The 24,325-nt window shown below is 48.4% G+C and overlaps 1 protein-coding gene across 1 annotated transcript in view; it reads left to right on the top strand.

Moving 5' to 3' along the window:
- Nucleotides 1-24,325, top strand: part of LOC119461430 (neurogenic protein big brain) — a 131,150-nt gene that overhangs the window by 68,934 nt on the left and 37,891 nt on the right. Inside the window, exons 2-3 of the mRNA XM_037722729.2 lie at nucleotides 19,894-20,104; nucleotides 21,740-21,820. Coding sequence (XP_037578657.1) covers nucleotides 19,894-20,104; nucleotides 21,740-21,820 — 292 coding nt within the window. The remainder of the gene's footprint in view (nucleotides 1-19,893; nucleotides 20,105-21,739; nucleotides 21,821-24,325) is intronic.

Raw genomic sequence — 24,325 nt, 5'->3', positions numbered from 1 at the left:
ATCTCAAGAAAGAGATAAATCAAGGACGAAAAAGTAAAGAAAATGTGAGAGCTGTCACCTTATCGATCACACTCTCGGAAAAAACAAACAAACAACGTACTCAATTTGACTTCACGGACGAAGAGTGCAAAGTGGATTCGCTGGAATATCTGCGTTACCCCAAGCGCGATGACACGTATGTGCTCCGTACGTTGTTTCAGAAAAGCAAAATATTGCTCAGATAGGTGGTGAACATTGCTGCATAGATAACAGGTTGCTCGTCCTGTCTTTCCACTTTGTGTTGTGCGTATGTTCGCGCCAGTGGGTCATGTACATTACTTGCGCCGTTTGGTTAGGTTCGGTTAGGTTAGGTTAGGTTAGGTTAGGCTAGGTTAGGCTAGGTTAGGCTAGGTTAGGCTAGGTTAGGCTAGGTTAGGCTAGGTTAGGCTAGGTCAGGCTGGGCTAGGCTAGGCTAGGCTGGGCTAGGCTAGGCTAGGCTAGGCTAGGTTAGGTTAGGTTAGGTTAGGTTAAGTTAGGTTTGGTTTGGTGCCTATGGGTATGGCTGAACCATACCGGGGGATCGACCATGAATCGGGCGACAGCAGGTGTAAAAGGAAAGAACATTGAAATCTCCGCCGTGCAGTGGAACTGTGTTGCTTTTGCTTGATTCTCTTCGAACCTACTGGCAGATACTGTCGCTGCTATGATCTTGTAAGGATAAGACCAACAGCAAGCCCATGCAAACGCAGACTTCCTGGTCTTCCCCCTCTCCCCCCTTTCTCTTTTTTTCTTTCCCCGTTACTTTTTCCCGAGTGTGCGCGGGATTTCGATTTTCACGTCCTGGTTCATCGTCCGCGTGCTTAAAGGTGACGGCAAGAAATCCCGCAGGGAGCAGTTGGTGTCACCGTGATTATACCGAGATATGTCCTATACTCGCCTCATTTGACTACAGAAAAAAAAGAAAGAAAACGCAGAAGGGGGGGGGGGGGGGAATAAACACGAGAATGCAAGATAGTGTTGCGCGAGCCTTAATTTCCATCCCCAGAACGCGCGCACGCGCAGATAGCGCGGAGGGTGCGCTATGAAGCGCGGTGCGTGCGGAGATACGCGTAGTTTATACCGCGGCCTCGCCCGTGCACACACGTGCACGCTTGCTGCTGCTGCGGCCGAACGTTCGCCCCGTGCAGCGCAGTCATCCTTGTTCGGGGCGCGGTATGGCGCGGCGGCTGTGCGAGTGTGTTGCACTCTTGACCTCCCGTTGCGCGAACGAGCTCGAAGAAGACCCGTGGGAGCCGTTCCCCAGGACGGTCCCTCCTCTGCGGCCGCGCCGTGGTTTATCCGCCGGCCGCCGATGAGGCTGCGCACGGCCTTTCGTGCCACGCGATGGCCGCGGGGCGCCGCGCAGAGCCTTTTTCGACCGGCCGCCGCTTCTAATATAACTCCGTGGACGATGTCCGCAAAACGGTGCAGTGCTAGGGAGCCTATGTAGACATGGTGTCGGTCAGTCGTGGAGCCCGAGGGGTACGGCATTCTAGGGGCGATCACTTTCGGAGATAGCTTCACTTTGGCGAGATTTTTTTTTTTTTTTTTTCGCGACTCGGTACAGGGTGACGCGTCGACGATAGCGTTTCTGGCGCTGTGCCGAGCTCACTATCTTCGCACAGTGCGCTAGAGCGCTCGATCGGCCGTGTACTTCGACGCGTCCGGTGCCGAGTCTCGCGAAATCTCGCTAAAGTGAAACTTTATCCGAAAGTGCATCGTCAAAGAATATACCGCCACAACTCTCAAATTTGTTATAACTACAATAGAACAGCACATAGGTAGGGACAAACGGAATGAGCGTAGCTCATGAGCTATGCACTGTTACTCCATAGGTAAACGTGTTCCAACTAGCCCAAATTAGCCCACTGTCGCAAAGTTTTTTTTTTTTTTTTTTTTTGCCTTCTCAAGGGGTTTTGTCAAATTCGGTCTAGCGTGCGGAAGGCATAACAGCACAGAATTTCACACAGTTCACGTACCAAAACTCACAGTGGAGGGCGGGGGGGGGGGGGGGGGGCGCCGGGTTAATTTTGACCACCTGAGGATATTCAACGTGTGCCCAATATTATTGCACGGTGCACGAGCGCTTTTGCATTCCGCCCCCATCGAAACGCGCTCGCCGCGACATGAAACAGAACCCTCGACCTCTGGCTGGCTGACGCCGGTGAGCGCCTGCCGTCGCTCGCGCATATATCTGGCGCGGGCAGATCTTCCGCGTGTCGGCGCTGCGCGACGCGTGCCTGTCGTGGGAACTTAAGGCGTTCGCACCAAAGAAGGAAATGCAAGGAGGAGTTCCTGTCCGACTGGGCCTTGTTTCTTTATTTTATTTCTGAGTGAGTGTCACTTTTTCCTGTTTATGGGTTCTTCTTTATATATATATATATATATATATATATATAAATGATTCGATTGTGGCCGCTCGGCGTTCATATGCATGGTGGCCGATCACGCTGGTCCATATACAACAGTGCCGGCGGCCGAGCCTCGAGCTACTGGCAATCAGGCTCTCAATGTGCGTTCAAATCGCTATTAAGAGGCGCGGCCGTCCTGTAGTGTAATATACGTATAGTAAATGAATGAACAGGAAGGCCTAGAGAGATAATAATGAGACGGACTGAAAACCGGAAAGTCAGCCACAGCAAGATCCAGCTGACAACCCTGTGGCGAGGGAAGCTACGGGAATATAATGCGAAGCAGCTATCCTATATACAACCTGTCACGCAGGCTACACAATACTCAACAAGCGCAACAACGCGTTTAAAGCCGCCCGTGTATAGATGCGAGGCTGGATCAGTCCAAGACGCCTTTCCACTGGTCTGTTAGCGCTGTTTGGTAGCGCTTTCCATGATAAGGTAAACTAGATCGCTAACGGTGGGAAACTGTTGCCGCGAACACCGCGGCTTTCTCGTTCCAGACGAACGCCTCAACTGTCGCGCTTCGTAACGGGAGCCATCAGAACTCGCCAATACCAGGCGCACTCCCTCCCAATCATGAAGAGAAACCAATTTTGTTTAGCTCCGATACGGCGTTCAGCGTGACGGCGCCGATAGCCTTATGGGCAGCCAAGTCAGTGACCTGCAGTCACAAACATTCCAAATCCCGGTCCACATGTTCTCATTCCTTTAAGGATTGTTTCATGTTAGCTGACGCTGCGGTTATCACCGTTTGCTCCGAAGACCGACCTTACTGAAACGTTGCCTATAATTCCATGTTTTGCGTATGCTTTTCATATAATTGTTACGGAATCTATATTGAATACATTAAGTTTCATGTAATTTCCATAAGAATCATACGGAAAACATATGGAATGATTAGAGTGAGTACGGAACGTTTTAGTAGGGCGGGAACCCCTGTTACGAACTTATCGCCCTCTATTTGATGTTTTGTAGCCCTTCGCACCTGTACGCGACGTGGATAACACACGGGACGAATTTTCGGAGCGGTTCTTTCTTGGACACTTCGTAATTGACCGGTCGTCGCTCGTTCTTGCATGCTATATATCCTAGCATACTTACTACTTCGTGAATATGGCTCGAGAATGTTTACGTAACAGCACTTTCGTTAATACGGCCGTCGATCAGCTGGTGATATAGCTTCAGTTTACGCGCAACACTGCACAGTACAAGTGAGATAAAATGCGGAGAGTGGAGGAGGGGAGGGGATCAAGTGGTGAGGGGGAGAGAGGAAGAAGCTACGCGCCGTGTCCGCATCCACCACTTGCCTTCCTGGCTGCCCGCTCCCTCGTGGCTTCGAGGGCCGAAGCACCTGTTTATCAATTACCCCACCCGCCTATTCGTGGCTTGCGCGCCGCGCCGTCCGGAAAGCGGTGGTTACCCGTCGTGTTGGTACAGCCCCTAAGAGACCTCTGCGGCCGCTGCCTGTTTTGTTCTTTAGTTCTTGGCGGGAGGGGGAGTAAAAAAAAAAAAAGGGGGGGGGGGTTGCAAGTTGGAGAGAAGGAGGAAATGGCTCTTGTTTTCGTTTTAACGTCGGACTCGTTGTTGTTGTTGTTGTTGTTGTTGTTGTTGTTGTTGTTGTTGTTGTTGTTGTTGTTGTTGTTGTTGTTGTTGTTGTTGTTGTTGTTGTTGTTGTTGTTGTTGTTAAGGCAGCGCAAGGGCGTCAACACCGCGCGTGCACATTGCATATTTCTATCAGCAATCTCCACCTCACCCGACAACGGCACGCAGTATGGCCGCACAAACCCCCTCCATCCGTTTATAGCCTCTGCAATCCCGGCGTATTGCGTCACTTTCTCGTGCTTTACCGACAGCCGCTACTATACCTCCTCCGGAAGCTTCGACGAAGAAGAGCAGTTTAGCTTTCACGAGTATACGCCCGCTTTAATGTTGGTTCCCTTCCAATATTTTCGTTTATCCTCGCGTGCAGTGCGGAGCACATCTTCGCTATAGTGGGTGCCAGGTCGTGCAGGCTATTTCGATGTAGGGGAGAGCTTTCCCAGCGCGTATTAGAGGTGTTGCCGCTCATTCAGCCTGGGTAACGCGTGTGGATGAGTACGTTGCCACTTGGCGCTTCGCCAGCTCTTGGTAAGCGATTACGCCCACTACGAATCGGAAATAATGCGGATGCAAAAGGTAGCGCAGCTAACCTTCGAAGGAAGAAAAAAAAACGTATCCGAAGCGTGGGGTACGCATTCGTTACTTGTGTTTCTTGCGCAAAGGGCAAGTTTGTGCTTCCGCTTAGTAAAAAAAAAAAAAAAAAGTGAAGCAGTGCGAATAGGAGTGTGGAAGAGGCTGGTTACGTGCGCATGCAAAACCTGCTCCTCGGGATCTCTACAGCTTTCGAACTGTGGGCTCTGGGCCCATATTCACAAAAACATGCTTACGCTGGAATGGTCTTTAACAGCATTCAGATGTCAACTAATCACGATGTTGGACATATTATTAGCGAAAACTTTTACGAATTCGGCCGCCGAATTCACACAAAAGCATTCGTTCGCAACTGCCGTCTGCCGTTGGTCGAACACCGTTGGTAATATTGTCACGTACGAGTTTGTACCGCAGTGGACAAAATGACGTTGGTTGGGAAAGAAGAGGCTGAAGTGTCTCGGAGCTCGGTAGATGGTGTCACCCTGGCCACAGAGCTACAACCCTCTGTATATATTGTAAATACATATATTTTCTCTCCGTAACATTTTGGTGGAAGTGCGGGGTAATCTCGCCACAAGCCGGCCCTGGATCTTCGCAGCGGGCGTCACATCGGTTCCGCTGTTATGGCTACTGACGCTGCCTCCGACGCTGACGCTGCCTCCGCTGCTCAGACACCGGCGGAAGTGGTACTAACCCAGCTACGTCACCCGGGAATCTTCACTGGCACTGGCAAGGTCGACGTCGAAGACTGGCTGACGTCGTATGAGCGCGTCGGTAAGCACAACAAGTGGAATGCCACACATTTGCTGGCCAACCTGATCTTTTACTTGGGAGGAACCGCGAAGGTATGGTTCGAGACGCATGAAACCGAAATTACAAGCTGGGACTTCTGCAAGGAAAAGCTACGCGATCTTTTCGGAAGGCCTGTGGGACGTCAAATGGAGGCCAAACAAGAGCTAGCGTCTCGTGTCCAGACACCAACCGAATCATACGTCGCGTATATTCAAGACGTTCTGGCTCTCTGCCGTAAAGCGGACGCGGACATGCTAGAGGCCGATAGGGTTGGACACATCTTGAAGGGCATCGCAGACGATGCGTTCAACCTCCTGCTTTGCAGGAACTGCTCAACGGTTGAATCCATCATAAAGGAATGCCGGAATTTTGAGCAAGCGAAGAGCAAACGCATCGTACAACGCTTCGACCGACTTCCCAATACGGCTGCCACTTCCTCCTGCAACGACCCTCCGGCATCACATCCGCCTGCCACGCCAAGCTTGACACAGGTCATCCGCCGCGAACTTGAGGCTATGGCTCCAAGTTCTCACTGTGCCCATACGCACGACAACATGACCATCTCGCTCATTCAAGCTGTTGTCCGCCAAGAAATTGCCAACATGGACATCCAGTCTGCCGTCCGCCCACGTCCCACCCCTACCACTCCTGTCATTGCCTCTGCTGCACCTCGCCAGTCGTTCCCGAGTCGATATCGGAACCCATCTGAGTGGCGAACACCGGATGACAGGCCGATTTGCTTTGCATACGCCGTCCTACGTCATAATGAACGGGCAATTGTTGTTAAGAACAATTCTAGCGCAAGTAGGTTTTATTGCGATAGCAATTATATGGACACTCCAAGCAGATTCCTGCCGTCGGCTTCGCCGTCGCCGTGAGCTTCCGTATAAAGTACAAGGGCGATAAAAGCGTCGCCGCGCGCCGTATGCTGTATGTGCGAATGAAAGCGCGCGTCTCTGAGAGCGAACGCACGGCGGAGAGCAAGCGCGACGTCTTCCGTCGTGCGAAAGGCCATGGGGGTATGGGGGGAGTGAGGGAGGGGACGCGACCTTTAGCTGTTGTACCAAATGCGTATCTTGCGACCGGGCGCAAAGGGAACTGGCGACTGAATCTCCCACGCGAAAGGGGGAAAGCGGGAAGGCAGCGCGGGAGGGAGGCGGTGCGGCTTCTACTCTGATAGCAACTGCGTACTTGTACTTTGCGCGGCTCTTACCTTTGTATGCGCTGTGCTTTCGCCGCTAAGTTTCCGTCGAAGCGATAGACAGCACGAACCTTCGCTCGCTGCGCGCCTGCTCAGGCCAGCGTTTTGGCAGTGGTTGTCTGCGGTCATCGAGTGTGACCTATTCAGGTGTGCTTGTGCGCGCTGGCACCATGCTTGTTAATTCAGCGAATGTGAACACGCTTATGCAGCCGATAAAACTACTATCCCTACTCCGTATAGCTCTCTACTAATTTACTATCGCCATTGATGCTCGGGCGAAACTGCGACTTCTTTTGTGAATACGGGCACTGGTCCGTAGATATCGCAAGGCAACCGGAACGGACAAGTACATAGCTCCTACAACAAAACATTTAACATGATAACCTCGGATTGTAATTTGAATATACGAGAAAACATAATTCTGTTGCGTGGAAACTCAAGCACAAACCTCTTTTCCAGCTGCCGTTTGAGGTCGGTCTTAGTGGGAGCGGCTCGCTCCGCTCGGTTCCTTGCAACATCATCCAGATGGCGCTCGCCTCCGCGCATCCGCGGCTGCGGCGGCGCCCGCCGTGCGAGAAAAAAAAAGAACCAGAAAGCTCGCCTTCGTGCATAGCGTTCTCCACCAGCGTTTCCAGGCCAGGATTACGGTTCCATAAGCTGCAGGTGTGTGTGTGTGTGTGTGTGTGTGTGTGTGTGTGTGTGTGTGTGTGTGTGTGTGTGTGTGTGTGTGTGTGTGTGTGTGTGTCTGTGTGAAGGGAGGAGGGGGTAGGATTCTAAGCCCCGTAATTATTTACCAAAGTTGCAATGAACCATGGTGGAGAGGGCAGCTACAGCAGCGGCAAGAATCTTCTCAAGTATTATAACGTACTTCATGTGAACTTCTCCGGACTTCACCAGCGTCTGTGAAAAATCCATCATCAGCTAATGACTGCGCCTCGAAGTTCTTGCGAAACTGCAGAAGCTCGCTCGTAGCAGCTGACGGGTCTGTTGTTTGCCTCTTCCGCGAGATTGCAAACGCAACGTCTAAATGTGCTTTTTTCTTTCTTTCCTTGCAGTTATTCGGTCGTATTGACGTACAAAAACGTCCTTTACGTAATGGCTCCCTTCTTTCTTTTTGTGTCATATAGTCAGAATCAGTATATTAAGGGGTGTGACACGGGGAATCAATCGAAGTTCACAATATGACTATAAAAACAAGCCGACAAAGTTGTTCGGAGATGTTTCGATACTCTGTCTTGAGTGCCCTTCGGAGAGAACACCTTAAGAACGAAGATATATATATATATATATATATATATATATATATATATATATATATAGTCTACGTATACCGGACAAAGGAATGTGGGTCTTTGTTATCACCGGACCCGGCGATGTTAACCTGCTTCTTCTGTTCCGGAAAAATAATTGCGCGGGCGACCAACTAAGTAATCCAAGACTGGTGTCATTAAGTCTTAATGGACTCCGAAATTGCGTTTGTTTCCTTTTCAGTCACCACCATTGTGTAGACTCGATCGTCTTCTTCGTTAAGTATTGGTTTAGCACGCTCTTACTGTCTTTTTACTTATCCCTAATGATTTTCGCTCCAGCTATTGCGCGGCATAGCGGCGTAGCCTACGGGTAAGTTTTACACGCATCGGCGGGGAAAAAGCTTGGTCATTAATGTTCTGTGTCGTTCTTAATGTGGTAGGATGCTTGAAACAACTTGCTAGCTTTTTTTAAGGACGGACTTCGCTATTTAAATAAATAAAATTATGCCAAAAGTGAAGATAAAAGAGGGCCTACTTTTAAATTTAAGCGTCGTGAGATTACTTTGTCGCTAATGTGAATGTGTTGGTTCAATATTTGTTACTATTCTCCAGCCGCGTAGTTCACGAAATAATTTGCCATCCAATATCTTGATTATTTATCCCTGAATAACTCACCAGTGTTTCCTTCAATCTCGCAGAGTCTACGAAGTTCAAAAATAGCAGTGCTCACAGAACGATCGACGGCAAGCAGAAGTAACACTGCAAGGGAACATAATATGAACACCCGAGGAAAACACAGGAACAAAGCAAAGAACCGAGCTTTACCGATTGCTTGTATTGTAATGAACAGACCTTCATTAGCCTGTCCCAAAAGCCTGAAGGGTTGGTACTGCCACTCGCTTCTTGCTTTCTGGAAGGCGACCGCAAAATTCGCAGCAGTCGACGTGCACGATGCTGCTTTTTGACGGATCTTTAGGCTTACGGCTAGGTATTTTGACAGCAGATTTTACATTTGTGCGCTTTGTTTCTTTCTTAAACAGTGAGCAGGTTCCACAACCGCGGCCTGGAAGGCTTGAGATCGGCTGCCGTGCGCAATATTATCAAGCTATTTGGACAAGACACAAGCTATTTGGCACAGTAATCGTTATAAACAAGTGCGCGCGCCATCAAAAAGCGCGAGTTGACTACGACATTCGAAACACAATTATCTCTTTGAAAAAGAAGATGAAAACATTTATGAGCTTCAAGCAGCAAAGAACGCACTGTTAAACAAGGTTGTTCCGAAGGAAAGAGTCTCTTAGCTTACCCATCGCCGTAAAAGGTACTGCGCAGTGCAACGCATGTACCCTGCAATGAACGTTTATAGATACTTGCCCACAACGGCAGCACCAACACACAGCACGTGCAAAACAGCACAGCAGCTTATGCGACCTCCACGGGGAGCTTCAGTAGTAGCGTACCCGTAGTCAGGAGACGTCACTGAGCCGTGCGCAGAAAATCACCCAAGAAGAGTTTCGATTCTGCTCATGCGCAGTGTCGCTGACGCGTCTTCTCCGTTATACGCAAAGTCGCTTGCCAACCTCCGTTTCTAAGGCTGGCACCTTTTCAATGCCACCTTGTCGTCGTTGTACAATGCCCTTCGCGAAGCCCCCCCCCCCCCCCCCCCCCCCCCCCCCTTTTTTTTTTTTTTTTGCCGATACGGATCTCTCACGCATGGATTAAAAAAAAAAATAAAGTGGCAGCTGCGAAGTGCGCGACGCGCATTTTTCTGGGCGTGTCAAAGAGCGCTGCGGCGTGTTTTGTCACCATGAGCTGATGAGAGAGGCAAGAGATGGGGCAACGCCGTCGACGTTCGGAGTGCCGCTCTCGCTTAATTGGCGTCGCCCCTGGCGTGCACGCAGTTATGTTGTGCTGCTTTGGCCGCCTCATTTGGCGGCAATTAAGAACTGCCAATTCGAGGATTCGTGTGGATTTTGTGAGAGAGTGAAGCGAGATAGAGAGAGAGAAAGATAAGTAGGAGGAAAGAAGGCAGAGAGGTTAACCAGAATAATTAACTGTCAGGTAAACTGCACTGCTCTTCATCGCGCGGTCTTCGCGTGTCGCAAAGTGCAGTGTGGTGTTTGTGAATTTGTCGAATCAACGCAATACCGAAGGTTTATATTTAAACGCTCTCCTCAAAGACTCTTTTTTTTTTTTCGTTTTTGCGCTTCATCGGTTATTCTCAACCGAGCAAGATACAAAAGATAATCTGAATTTTGCGAGGTAAGCAGCACGAGAACTATACAGCGAGTCATCATCACTAGCGTACATTTCGCTATAATGTTAACTGCAATGAATTTGAAATATAATTTGAGAAAGAGGGCACGAATAGCCATGAAAACAAGTAAGAAGCGCTTTCAAAAAATGCTTTTAGAAAACCGAATCTCGCTCCCATTCGAGATATAGGAGATGTTTTCGCTGTCGTAATCCTTTTTAGAAGCCGTGCACTGTGATTGCGCGTCTGCTTCCGAGACGTTGCTTTTTTTCCAGGGCGACATGATCTTTCCCCTGGCTGTGTTGTTCTTGCCTCGAAAGACCTCTTGACACCTTCGCTAATCTCCCTTCGGGAAAAGGATTACACAATGGCGGCCCTCTTGGGGATTACGCCTGTCCTACAGGAGAGAAATAGGGGGCTAAAATCCGCCGATTTCTATCTGAATCAATGGGTTTAGGGCAGAGTCGAATTAAAAGTTGAGCCTTTTGCCAAAGGTGCATAGTTTTTGTTTCACTACGGTGTACTCCCCAGATTTCTGAGCTGACGTCTAGCACGTCTTAGAACTCTCAGACTATAAAAAAAAGAAGAGAAAAAGGAGGGGGAATGCTGCGCAGAAAGAGAAAACATGGCTGAAAGTAATTTAGGTGGAGGATGTAAAGCTACGTTATTTGTTGCTACCCGAAATCCCCTCTGCTGTAGTATATCCTATACTGCTGCGCTCGCCCTGGGCGGCAGCATTTATTTGGCACATTGCTTTGGTTTCGCTTCCACCACAAGCACCTCCCAGGAAGGTCACAAACGGGGACGCGAGCTCATGTGAACATATATTTATAAACCAGACATGAAGAACACAAAAAACAGCTTTGAATCCTCACAGTAAAACGTTCATCGACAATTATATACGTAATTTTGTGTTGAAATCGCACAAGCCGCCGAACATGACGCCGATAAGCTAAGGGAAAGACGGCTCCTCTGTACTGCTCTTTACAAAATCGTTGTTGCCTCGCTTATTTCTTCATTTTCCATGAGACAGAAAAGATGGAGAAAAATTCGGGGAGAAGTAGCGCTAGCTTCTTCGACGTCCCTTGCGCAAGATGCATCCGTCGCCGCACGGAGCCTAGCATCGCGCTTTCCCTGCACGCAGCCGGCCTTATGGGGGAAGCAGCTCACGTTGTGCGCCAGCGAAAGTGTGCGACGTGAGGTGAAGCCGACCCACGGGTCGGCCGCGTCCTTTCGATTCGCGCGGTCGTTCGTAAAGCGACGCATCCCCCCGAGCGACGCTGCTGCTCGCACGCGACCTCCCCAAAAAAGTGTCCTGTTGGTCGCCGAGGATGAATGCCTCGTGCTTCCTTCGTATGCAGTGGGCCTAGCAAGCCCCCCGGATGCGCTTCTACTGTGACTCTACGTGGCTTTACGGGTACTGAGGTCAGTGCCGAGTTCGCCGGTGCTCTAAACGCCTTTAATGAAAATGCCAGGTTTTAACAGAGAGCCAGTGGAACCTTCATGACTTTCTAGTAAGGCCCCATGCCAACAACCAATGCCTCAAGTGCAGAAACCGACTTCTACAGAACTCAGTGACCAACTTTGGAGTCGATGTGAACCTCCGGATGAAGCGGCACCCTCACGGTTCCCTCTCCTTCCTTTTCCTCTTTTCATTCATTAACGCCCTTACCCCTCTGTCGGGTAGCAAACCGGACGCGCGTCTGCTTGACCTCCCTGCTATACCTTATTACAGCGAAGCTGTATACCTCTACCAGCCAAGAAAATTTTCGTGTCGTTGGCGTAAGCAAAAAAAAAAAAAACGCCAGGATAAAAATTGAATTCAAACAGCATATCTCCTTTGAAATTAGGCATACAGCATACAGCTCAGCACTCTTTTTCAAAAGAAAAACCACGAAAGAAGCATTAAAACCACATAATGGCTGATAAGGCGCGTGTGAACAATGGGAACACCCTCCGACGCGTTCCGGTAAAGATTAGGTTTGCAGCTGCTCCGAAAGAGGTTGACGTCATTCAAAACCCTCGTGTGAAGTGCAAACCGTATAATGTATGATAATGACGTCTGCGAATAATACGAAGCACGTTCCTTCTCCCGCGTGTGTTTCCCGGTAAAGATTACGGTTGCGTAAGATACTCCGAGTGGAAAAGTGCCCAATAGCATAGACATCACGTAGTGACGTCACCACGGTCTAGCAACTCATTCAGTTCATTTCAGGCTACCTTGGGTACACCACGGAAAGTAAAGACGCCAGAAGAACACCGTGAATATAATGTCATTGTCAAGTAATAAAGGGTGGGGTTAAGTACATTTCACTTGTCTCTAGTTTCACGCTTTGTAGAGCCACGTTGTGAATTGAAGTGACTTCACAATGGGTAATCGTTGTGGGTGTCGTTTACAGCTTCGCTGTCCAACCACCTTCACAGCGTGGATTGGAGCCACAGTTTTTTTTTCTCTTCTTTTTCTCTCTTGGTCTTTTATTTATTTGCTTTTTTTATTTTGCAGAGGGTGCATATACAGACTACTTTATTTATTTAGTTTATTTTATTTATCAGGACTTCATTATCGGGCGACATCCCAGTAAACTGCTAACTTAAAAAAAATGATAAAGGTAAGCGGAAGTGGGGGGTGTAGAGGAGGGGGACACCTGTTGCGTGACCATGCTACCCTTTATATATAGCCCCGCACGAAATATTCGCGGACCATAAACACGCACACTGCAGACGCCGATTCCTTTTCTTTTTTAAGCGAAGCTTTATAGGCTCACAAGTTTCAACAGTGGTGGTGGTGGTGGTGGCGGTGTCACGCTGAAAAGTGGGCCGATCCTGGCAATCGTGCAGAAAAAGGTCCAAGCTCATTGCCACATACCAGGGACGAAAAAGAAAGAAAGAGAGAAAGAAAGAAAAACCGAGAGAAAGAGAAAGAAAGAGAGGAAGAGGGAGAAATAAATAAATAGGGAGAAAGAGAGAGAGGAAAAGAGAGAGAAAGAAAATCACGAAGGTCAGAGAAACAAAGAGAGAAAGGAAGAAAGAGAGAGAAAGAGAAAGAAAGAGAGAAAATCACCAGGAAGGTCAGATAAACGAAGAAAGAGAAAGGAAGGAAGAGATATAGAAAGAGAGAGGGAAAGGAAGAGAGAGAAAGAGATAGAGAAAGAAAGACAGATACAGAGCTAGAAAGAAAATCACCTCGAAGGTCAGATACACACACGACCAGCTTCGCTTACCCCCATTTTCTCGACAGGGGAAAGGCTGGTGATTTTTTTATTTTTTTTTATTTATTTTTATTTTTTTATGAAGCTAGCTTTCGTAATGTGGGAAGGGGGGGGGGGGGCTTATTGCTAATGTTTGTTAAGAAGCTGCGAAACCATGGGGGTCTGTGTTATCTCAAGTCCGCTTGATAGCAAAGAACACATTACATGCTGGAGCGAACATATAAAAAGGGCATTTATTGCTTCTTTTGTACAATAATGCCAGCTAGATGGATGGCGCCTCGATCTTCTCGACGAAGCGCTGAGGAATTGCACTTCTACTCGCCGTGCAAGGAGGCCGAGCGAAGTCCTTCGTTGGCGCAGTTCCGCGACCGGAAGCACGTCCAGATGATCGTGTTCGCTCATATCGGTGCCCCTCTCTGAGATCGAGCGCGGATCCTTCTGCGGGACAGTCCCACGAATAGCACTGACGAGCACACAAAGAGAGAGAGAGAGAGAGAAAGGATGCATGGAAAGGCAGGGAGATTAACCAGATGTATTTCCCATTGGCTACCCTGCATGGGACCGCAGGGTATCCACTAGGTCGGTCAGCGCTTGCCGGCTTCCCCAAACAAAAGTGAATCACGCAAGTTCCTGTCGCACCAGATTTACATGCGCAATCAGGTGGCGCTGTCATTGGAACACTCGCGCGACCTTTAGTCGTAGCTACGATGCTGACTCTCATCATTTCGTGTGTGTCAGGCCAGGAAGCCGAACGCCAGGAAATTTAGGAGTGCGTGAGAAAGACGAACGTCCGTGCTGGCGAAAGACCCGAGCGTCCCCGCAGGTTTAATTTTTACCAATAACCATACGAACGGGAAAACTAAGCGCAAGAACGTTCGGAGACAAGCGCAGGGTAGTTCTTGATGCTATGCCTTCTCTCTTTCATGTGAAGAAGTGGCTTGACGCATGCGCTTGAACGAGCCTATATATCGGTGGTGTGTTTAGAGAAATAAACAGTTGGTAGTAGCGTTCGTCCTCATATGTTCTTGGTATCTGCGTTAAAAAAAATGTGTACCAAGTTTTACAGTCAACATGATAGACCAACAAGCCCAACAGTCAGTCGTTCTGAACCATATGAAGGCAAGAGACAATCAGGCTGAGGAGAGCATAGACGAAACTAATTATTTTGTTTAATTGAGGCAGTAGACTGAATAATAAACGGTGCTTCGTGTTCTGAATAAAGGAAAAGGGTACTAATAGAAAGTTGAAAGAAAGACAGCTTGACGTCGCAAGAAACCGAACCTCCACACGAAGCAAACTATATATATATATATATATATATATATATATATATATATATCCATGCAAGTGAACGGATGAACAGCCGCCATCGTGGCAATGTGCGCTCTTTAATTTGCCTGTGAATGAGTGAAGTGGTGAATAGGATACCGTTTAGCACTCTATATGCTTGAAAGTGTTCTGTTTCAAAGCTCGCTATATCATCCAGTTTCCCCGCGGTCTATTCTTGCTATTGGTTAGCTGACAACGCAAAGATGGACCCACCACCTGCAGTGAGGCAACGCGAAATCGGGGAGTGAATAAAGTTTTGTCCGAAGACGCGCGACGGCGACATGAAAAATGACCCTATTCTTGTAGCATATCTGATGAATTAATGTGTACAGGTGCGTGGGATAGTGCTGCTCTGCGTCGCTACCGATTTCGCTTATCTATCCACTGCTAATGCGCTACCAGTGCGAGGAAAGCTAGCGAAACACCGGTTTCTCCATAACTCTCGTTATTCGTATCGGAATGTGCGCCCTCGAGCGGCCTTGAATGGAGGTCAAGGTTAGCGCCCAGCCGTACGCGGGTTACACACGCGTCTTCGCTCTATCTCCAACACCAAACGTTTTCCTGTCACTTCCCCACGCACTGCAAATTAAGAGCGACGTCGGACACTAAAGTTTCAACTCTTGTACCGCGCTATATTTATAAAAGGCTTGTTCGTTTTCCCCTGACTTCTAACCTCATCGCCAGCGCCAATACCAACTTCAGCGGCACATTGTGGCGCCGGAGAGGTCCATTAGTTAATCACTTAATCCTGTTCAACCCCAGAATCCGCCTACCGAATAACTCGTCTCGCAGTAGGTATTCTGGTGAAGAAGGAAATTGTGGAAGCCTTTCTTATAAAACACAGTGGAAAGTCGTGCGTTAGCCAGCCCTTTGTACTGCTGTTCGACCATGAATTCAGGGGCTAAATTCACAAAACTTTGTTCGTAAGAGCTGTTTGGCATTAGGCAACTGCCTTCGGTTATCGTATGTGCAGCATTACAATTACAGCAACCTGTCAGTTCTAGTTCAGCAAATGCGAGTTCCACAATGACAGTGCGTTTCTACCGAAGCTAAGGGCCTGGGAGACTGACTTCGCTTATCAACCCAGGCATCCAAACGAGTGTTTCCACAGTAGCTGAAGGCAACAGCTTGAGCGTTTACTGCAGAAACGCTGCGCTTTGTTTAGTGCACGTGATCAATCTGAACTCCAGTGTTATCTATTTTATTTCCCTGCCTCCCATTCCAGGTGTAAGTTAGCCAACTGGTACTAAGTCCAACTAACTTGTTTGTATTTCCTATCTGTATTTTGCACTGCATCCATTATGGTTCTCTACTAGGCAATCGGTTGCCTGTTATGTATACGCGTCGCGAATCCCTTCCCAACTGCAATCAGTCCTTCTAATGTCAACCAGAATGTCAAAGTTCGAGTTTGTTCCACCGCGTGAAAACCGACTCGAACCAAACCCCTTGAAGCTGAGGCGCTTCCACTTGCTCGCCCCTGAGTCTGCCTAGTCAAGCACCTGTATACCGGGTGTTTCAGCGAAAACTTTCCAAAAACTTTAAAGGGTTGCCCGTGGCAGATAGAACAATTCTAGTTAATGAGCTTATCCACTTGAAGATGCGGACATTAGCTGCACAGAAAATTGAAATGCATAATCAACAAAAACTTACTAATTAATTTTTCAACCTTATGAGCCATATTGCAATTGACGAATTCTAGCCGTGGAGTTGGCAAGGCGGATCCACTTGGAACGAATTCTCAGGATGACACTAGCTTTGATATATTAATTTCCGAACTTAGCGGAGAAATGCATTGGCCTTCCAAGCTACTTTCTTAACAAAACGTCTTTTTATGCTTTGAAACAAAAAATTATTATTATTATTATTATTATTATTATTATTATTATTATTATTATTATTATTATTATTATTATTATTATTATTATTATTATTATTATTATTATTATTATTATTATTAAAATTAAATCGAGTGTTTATGTTTAAGTGTGTGTCACTTAACTTCAGCTGGTCTAAATCATTCTGCAGTCCTACATCCCGGCATCCTCTGTAGCCCGCAGCGCATCATTGCCGCCTTAAACGTGTATAATTATAATTATCATTACTGCCTTTATTTGTACTTTCCCGGCCTACAATTTTTCCTGTAATCAGAAGCCTCGCGAACTCTCTCCCTTCAGCTGTCCCCAGAGTCATTTCTGATGTATCCGTTCTCACTCACCCACTCTTTGTTTTTTGTTTTCCTCTCTTTCTCTCTCCCTCTTTCTCTGTCTCACACACGCACGCACAACACTCACGCACAGATGCACCCGCGCGTATTTTCTCAGTGCACTGTGACTAACACCGGTGGCTGCAACGCACGAGTAATCCCGGTGATCGCAAATGAGCGCGGGCGCTTTTCTAGCCCCGAGCAAGACGCGTCGCGGCGCGCGAGGAATGTCGCAGAAACCAAGCAAAAGAAAAATAAATCGCGCAGTGCTGCGGATTAGCGAGTGGCTTGAGCGAGCGAAAGGCTCGTATATTATGCATGCCAAGCGGCAACGACGGTGGCTACCACCTTTTTTTCCTTGCTTTCGGTTGCCTGCGTGCAGAACCAACAGCCCCGGAGGGCCTCGCGAGCCACGCGCCTCTTAAAGCTGCGGCTGTCAGTGCAAGAGACAAACCGTCGATAGGACCGAGAGCTGACCGAGTTGGCAAATGAGCTCAGTAAGAACGCATGCGGATAGCAACACACGCGACGCACACCAGGCATAAAAGAGAGCCGGACACCGGGTCAGCAATCGGAGATTTTAGTCGAAACGCGAAATACACACGTATAGAAGAGAAAGAGAGTGAAAATTGAATGCAGGCGAGTTATCTGTGTTGCTCGTTGATTGCTACACTGTAAACCGATATACACTCTTCAGGGTAATTAAGTGTGCAAAACGATCTATAACCCACACCTTAACACCCGTAAGGGTGCAAGGGTTTGAGTATAGACAGAAACCGTTTCCAAAGTTGTAAATCGGTTTACAGCGTACCCTGCACCGGAAGAACAATAAAGGGGACACAAAGAGCAGAATAATGTGTGAGAGTGATGCTCATGCTCTTACGTAGAGCGTTTCCTAATTAACCTGCGTCTGGGCAGTATGGGGCCCTCCACTGACGAAAGGGATCGACGCGGTATGAAATTTTAGTGTAGGTTGCGTCGCCAACAAGGCCCGCACTCTCTCTAATCATTGTCCGAGATGATCTTAACACTTTTCTTCGCTTCGCTCCGCTCTTTCTCGTTTTTGAACTTTTAAGAAATTAATTTCATCGTATAGTAAAACTACTAGCAAACAATTACAAAATATCGATAAAAATTTGCAGTAGGTTTAAGCTTCGCTTTTAAGAGTGGAACGCGGTAGCATTCAAAGATCCCTGACTGCTTCTCACGCTTCCCGACAACTGCAGCTTAAGCAACCGTAATGGTTACCGGGAAACACTGGCGGCGAACGATATGCACGAAGGCGAGCTTTCTGATAAAAACGTGGCCTCTTGCGTGGGGCGATCCCGGAGATATCGCACAGCCGCGCCAAAAAAAAAAAAAAATTGCATAATTTTCAGGTTTCCGTTTTTGATTCGTTCTTTTAATATTTCAGTCTGAGAAGATTTAACACAAAAGGCATGCGCTGTGGGTGTTTTGTTTCGTGACATTTGTTTGTGGATTAACATTCTCAAAATTCCGAGGAATAGCTTTGCCAAAATGCAAGACAAGGTATGAGCAACAATAATGATAGAATGATGTGGCAATATAACCCGCATATACCGCATGCCATGTAAGAAGGCCTGGCATATACATGTACCTAAATATATTCGGAGGGCCTGCGTGGTTGGGGATTATTATTATATGGAGTGAGCCCCGTGTTTGCGTGTATGTGTCCGTGCTTTGCAGCCGCCTTTTCTTCGTCCCCGACCCATCCTCCTATCGCATCGGCCTTGGTGGAGAGCAGCAGCTCGGCGTGGTCCCCTTTCCCGCCGAACTTCCGAACGGTAGCCGAGGAACGCGGGCGCGTCTGCGTTCATTAGCGACCGACCCGACCCGTCCCGGCCGCGCGCCCGGCGTGTTGTCTTTGTATCGACGCACCCGAGGATAAACGAAGCCATCGTCGGCCACTGAAAGCAATCGAACGTGCCCCGCAACAAAAGGGGACGTGGGTGAAAGCTGGCTGTGAACGAAAGTGGGTCCGAGAGGCACGCTGTATATATAGGGGGCGCGCACTCTCTACTGACCCGGGCACGAAAGCCTGGTTGGGTTTTTTGTCGCAGCTTTAGAAGGCCTCCTCTTTTTTTATATTAGTTTTCGGAAGAGAAGCACTGACAGAAAGTCCTGTTCACTTACCGAGGTCTTGTTCTTTCATTCTGGCCTTGGCAGCCGAACTAAGTAACTGTCATCAACATCAGTCGGCCAGTGCACTCATAATTATGATCGGTGAACGGATGGTTATACAATAAAGGTGGGTGTAAAAACTAATAAGCTCGCATCTGTATCGAGCAACAGCAACACGAATGCAGGACTCACTTAGGTTTTTGCCAGTGACGAAAGAGGAAAGTACACCATTTCATTAGAAGCGACATTACCGTTGTACACTGCCATTGCACCACGCGTCGTGTACAGCGTTGTAGTTTATTCGGATTGAGTGCTGAAGATTTTTGGCAACGTGATCCGTAGAAATAATCTTATTACTCATAAACATACCACTCCCTCGCCCTTAGGCACAAATAAGAGGGGGGAGGGGGTGGGAATACGATATAGGATTTTTTTTATGCTGGAGGATATTGGTTCGAACCCTAATAATAAGCAAAATGAACGAAATGCAGCGAAAAATAAGCAATACAATTGTCAGCAATATTTTGACATTGGCAAGAAAAATTTATTACTCTACGTTCAACAGGTATTTTAACTGAATAACAAATTCATAATGATAGCGCACTGTCAGAATGTCGCTCGATAATTTGTTGCAACGGCAAGTTCCAAGAAGCAGCTGTGAATTACGAGCCGGTTAGTGCGCGCATTAATGCATGATCGAAGCTTGGAAAAATTGTGACGAATTTGATGTGAGGACACTGAAAATGACGATTCGCTGTGATAAACCCTGTGGCCGTGTTCTGTACTGGATGACGCGCCGCCTCACGAAATCGACGCCATCTTCTCCGTCGGAATAAACGACGTTTCTTACGCGCGGTTCTCTCGCTTTCTTTTTTCCTCCTCCTGTTGCAGCGTGTCGGTGCCAGGCCACCAGAGCTCTCTGGGCAGCAACCGCCCCCACGAGGCCCTAGGCGCCTGGCAGGCGTTCGGCGTCGAGTTCGTGCTCAGCTTCCTGCTGGCCTCCACAGTGTTCGCCACCAGGGACCCGCACCGCAGCCACCTGGGCGCCGGCTCGGACGCCATTGTCATCGGTTTCGCCTACTTGGCCTGCACTCTCGCTGGGGTGAGAGCGACGGCGCGTACGACAGAAAAGTGTCAACGAGAAATTGAATTCGGTGTAGAAGTCACCCACCACGAGTGCAAGGCTAGAAGTGCAAGGCTAACGCTAGTTCGAACTGTACCTGGCGATGATAGAAGCCATAGTTGAAAAATGTATGATAGATATGTCCACCTGGTGTAACACGAGAGTCTGATGACGATTGCTACTAAAGCTTATTTCATGCAGTTATGGAGTCGTCTGTCGCAGCTGTCATTATGTTTACCGGCCAGAAAAACTCGCGAGCAAGGAAAAAATTTTGTCCCCATCAATGATTCGACATGGGACAAAGAAAGTACAGTGTCCACAAATTAAGCAGAGGAAGCAAACGCGCACTGTATATAGCGCACAGGTAAACGACGAGTTGATAAGTTCCGCATTTCAGTGTGCAATGCTCAGCAGGCTAGAAGGATTTTAAAACCATCGCTGTTCACCTCACTTCTCTGTGCACTGAAAGGTTGTCAATTTGGCGACACCTGTAATACACCCGCAGCACAATGTCGTGGTTTTCAACACCCGGCCATGGTGGCCACATTTCGATGGAAGCGGAATGCAAAATGTCGGCGCACGCTGAACAACCTCAAATGGTAAAATTAAACATATCCGCATTCCTCCACTTGGAGTCTCTCACGGTCCCTGTGCTACGTTGGGGCATTAAAGTGCCAGTTTTGCTACTTGGCGTATATGTACGTTCCCAACTACAACGGTTACCAGTGCCACATAATCCGGGGAGGGGGGGGGGGGTCGTTTTTTTTTCTTTTCTTTTTTGTTTGCAACCAGTAGCACAGCGCACGCAGTAATTGTTCAATCATACGACCTCGTGAGGTCAGCTTTTTCGCGTAACTTGTGCACTGCAGGTCATATATTTCAAGAATAGTAGATTGTAGAGGAGTAGTAGTAGTAGAGACAATAGTAGAACACAGAATAAAAAATAGTTGCGCCAAATTGACGGTTCTTCGAGAGGAGCGTCGGTAACGAAGCGAAACACACGCCTGCAGCTCGTACGAAGCCTCGGTTTTCAAAGACAGGCAGCGGATTACACCAACGGATATAAATCGTGGGAATTTTAACTAAGTCGCGCCTTTGTCCTCCTCAGATTTACAATTTCCTTCGACTGTATAGCACACCAACCAACCTTGTCAGCGAAGTCGTTCCCGACGATGCCCCAATGACCCGAAAGCCCTTAAACTCAAAACCGCGTGTGGACGGCAGACCTTTTTCGGTGTCTAAAATACTAAGGCTGCGGCCGCTGGCACAAACAGTGATCCGCGCACTGACGCAGTTTTTGAAGTGAACCCGCCTGAGTGACCGTCCACACCCCTTCTTTGCATCCTGCTACGTGCTCTCTGCCTGTGTTCCTCTTTCTACTCTTCCTCTCCATTACCCTCAGCGTGGGGTAGCGAACCGCGCGCTTGTCTGGTTGACCATGGTGCCTTTTTTATCCTTATAATTTTTTTTCTCTCTCTCTCTCTGTTCCAACCAGCACATTCTCATTGCGCTTTCTTCTTACGTGCTAAGATAAATCGCGCGTGACCCTCGACTTTCTGGAGAAAAGCTGGTCTTCCCTTTGGGCCTTATGTTTGTCATCTAATTTGTCTGCAGCTGCCCGCGACGGGAGCTTCAATGAACCCGGCGAGGTCCTTGGGACCGGCTTTTGTGATGAACAAGTGGGTCGACCACTGGGTAAGTGCCATCTGTGAAATTCTTCCAGCGTTTGCGCCTTCTTAGGGTTGTCTTTCTTTTTCCCTTCTTTTTTTAATCCCATTCTTTTCTTTTCTTTTTCCTCTTCTTTGGCGTGCCGTTTATTTCACACCACCTCACTCCAGAAATAGTTGCTCTATACAGCAAGAAAGTCTGCGTCAACAAGTGTATACGTCAACGCCTTGCGTGTGCTAAGGACAGCACTTAAAGACTACACCACTCGCGTGGTATAGTCTATAAGAAATATATCGAAATGCTTTTCTGCTGCTTGCATTCTTCTTTTCGCTGTTTTTCTAAGAAACTTTATCTGTGACTTGCCGTGATAGTGATCTTTATACAGACCTTGTTACTTCGTAGTTATCTAGCACCGCGGGGAAGAATAGTAGTGGCTTGCGTCTTAGCTCATAGTGAAGTCGTAGCCTATTCACACCTGACAATTTCCTCTAACACCATTAATATCCCTTATTTTGTCAGAACACGGTCACATTGCAGTATTTCGCGCTGCGATGCGGACCATGAGTGCGGGCCCAACCGAATGTGACACACGAACTTCAACGCGTGTTATACAAGAGCCAATTATTCCTACAACGTAACCACAGTCGGTTTTACTCTGCATACGTGGCAGCGTGGCTTTGCAAGCTTCGTCGGGCTTCATCGCCGACGAACTCCCCCTGCGCGTTCGTTGGAGACATAGAACACTTTTTACTAGACTGTATACCACGAGTGGCAATAGCTGCTGCACAGTCTACGAAACTATGTAAACTGTGCCCGTTGACAGCTTCTGGCTTCAGTAGCATGTTGATAGTGTCGCATTGTGGTTCGCCGACACATATAGAGGCATGGTGAGTTAAGGTACTTGTCAAGTATACTTCGACTGTAATGTCATTCTCGCCCATTGGTAAGGAGAACAAGAGGGCGCATAGATTTGCAGGGCTAGGACCGACTGTGCGCCAACAACGACAATGCTCGCTATATCCGCTGGTAGCTTCGCATCAAAGCCGGTGAATAGCTCCGGATCAAAGCTCCGCATCTAAGCCGTCGCGACCCGTACTGCTTATCCCCCACGAGGAGGTCTTTTCTGAATGCTTCGCGCTTCACTGATATCACACCGCGCATCGGCAGATTCTGGCCGCTACAACCAATGTTTCCAGCTTTTCGGGGGTGTCGCAGCGCCGTTAAACTGCACCGACCCACCCACCGACACATAGAGACAGACAGTTGCTCAACCACGTATTTCGAACGGTCGCCAGCATCTCTTGGCTTCGAATCACGTCCAAAGTCCGCGCATGCATGCCTGAATGCAACCGTCTGGTGCATGCAGACAAGAGTTGCAAGGGGGAGCAGTCGTTCATCTTCACGAGGGCCTCCGCTCGAAGCGCGCTTTGCCGGCGGCGGAGGGAGGATATACTATGGGCCAGTTCGACGCACGCAGCCCCCAATCACCGCGTGGGACGCTTTGTTTTCAGAGACAATACGGAAACGCTCGCGCGCTCGCCCGGGAATTGTGGGAAGCTGCGTGGAAACGAGCCGCGACCGCTTTATAGAGAGCTCGAGTCCGGACACTCTTGGGATCGCTGCAGTGATGACCGGGGCTCGCGCGCTGTGGAGGAGGCTTTGTGTAACGAACTGCCCCGTATAATAATATCGCGCTTTTCGCGGCGATTCCCGAGGGTCAGGATGTCCGCGGGGCTTGGACCGTTCGGCGTTGAAAGAAAGAGGGTATGGGCGAAAATCAACAACACGGTGCCCCGTTCGAGGAAGATGACAGCTGTGACCGTACATCGCGGACCCTCGTTATCAGTTAATTATTCCGGACGACTGTTTCTTCCTTTGCCGTTAGTTATTTATTTCTCCACTCTTTCTCTCGGTCACACTCGCAGATCGAGAAAGAGGGAACAAAGGAGAAATGCACGGAGCTTAAGCAGAACTTAAAATGCTGTTTGCTACCCTATGCCGGGGCATCGGGGGAGGGGGAGGAAGAATGATGAGAAGGTAAAGGTATAGATCGACACAGAGTACAGCCACATGGTCACAGCCGGTCTCGGTCACCGCACACCAACGCAGCAAGGCGTCACCTGCAGCACAGTGGACACTATAATTAAAGCGCACCTCGAAACAGGTTCTGTTTCGACTCTTGCTGAATTTATTATGAACTACATGTGGAGCGAAAGTTGTTAGTGAAAGCGCGCAGTTAATGAAGTCTCTCCTTCCCTCTCTCTCCATTTCGCTTTGTTCACGCAATAGTTCTTGTTGCCTTTATTTTATTGTTTGACATTGCTTCTCCCATTTTGTTCTCCTTGCGTGCCCGCCAATGTGAAACGCTCTGCTACTTCCCATCGACCACCTCGTCTTTGCGCGCTTCCACGGAACCATTTTTTTTTCTTTCTTTCGCGCCCTCCGAGTCCAGAGAAAGTGTCGTCCTCCACTCCATTACGCGTTCCCGCACACTTCGTTGCCTTCGCGCTACCGTTCTTCGCCGTTTTTTTT

The sequence above is a fragment of the Dermacentor silvarum genome, chromosome 8, assembly GCF_013339745.2.
Source record: "Dermacentor silvarum isolate Dsil-2018 chromosome 8, BIME_Dsil_1.4, whole genome shotgun sequence".
Lineage (NCBI taxonomy): Eukaryota > Metazoa > Arthropoda > Arachnida > Ixodida > Ixodidae > Dermacentor > Dermacentor silvarum.
This window is presented reverse-complemented; position numbering and strand designations above follow the sequence as displayed.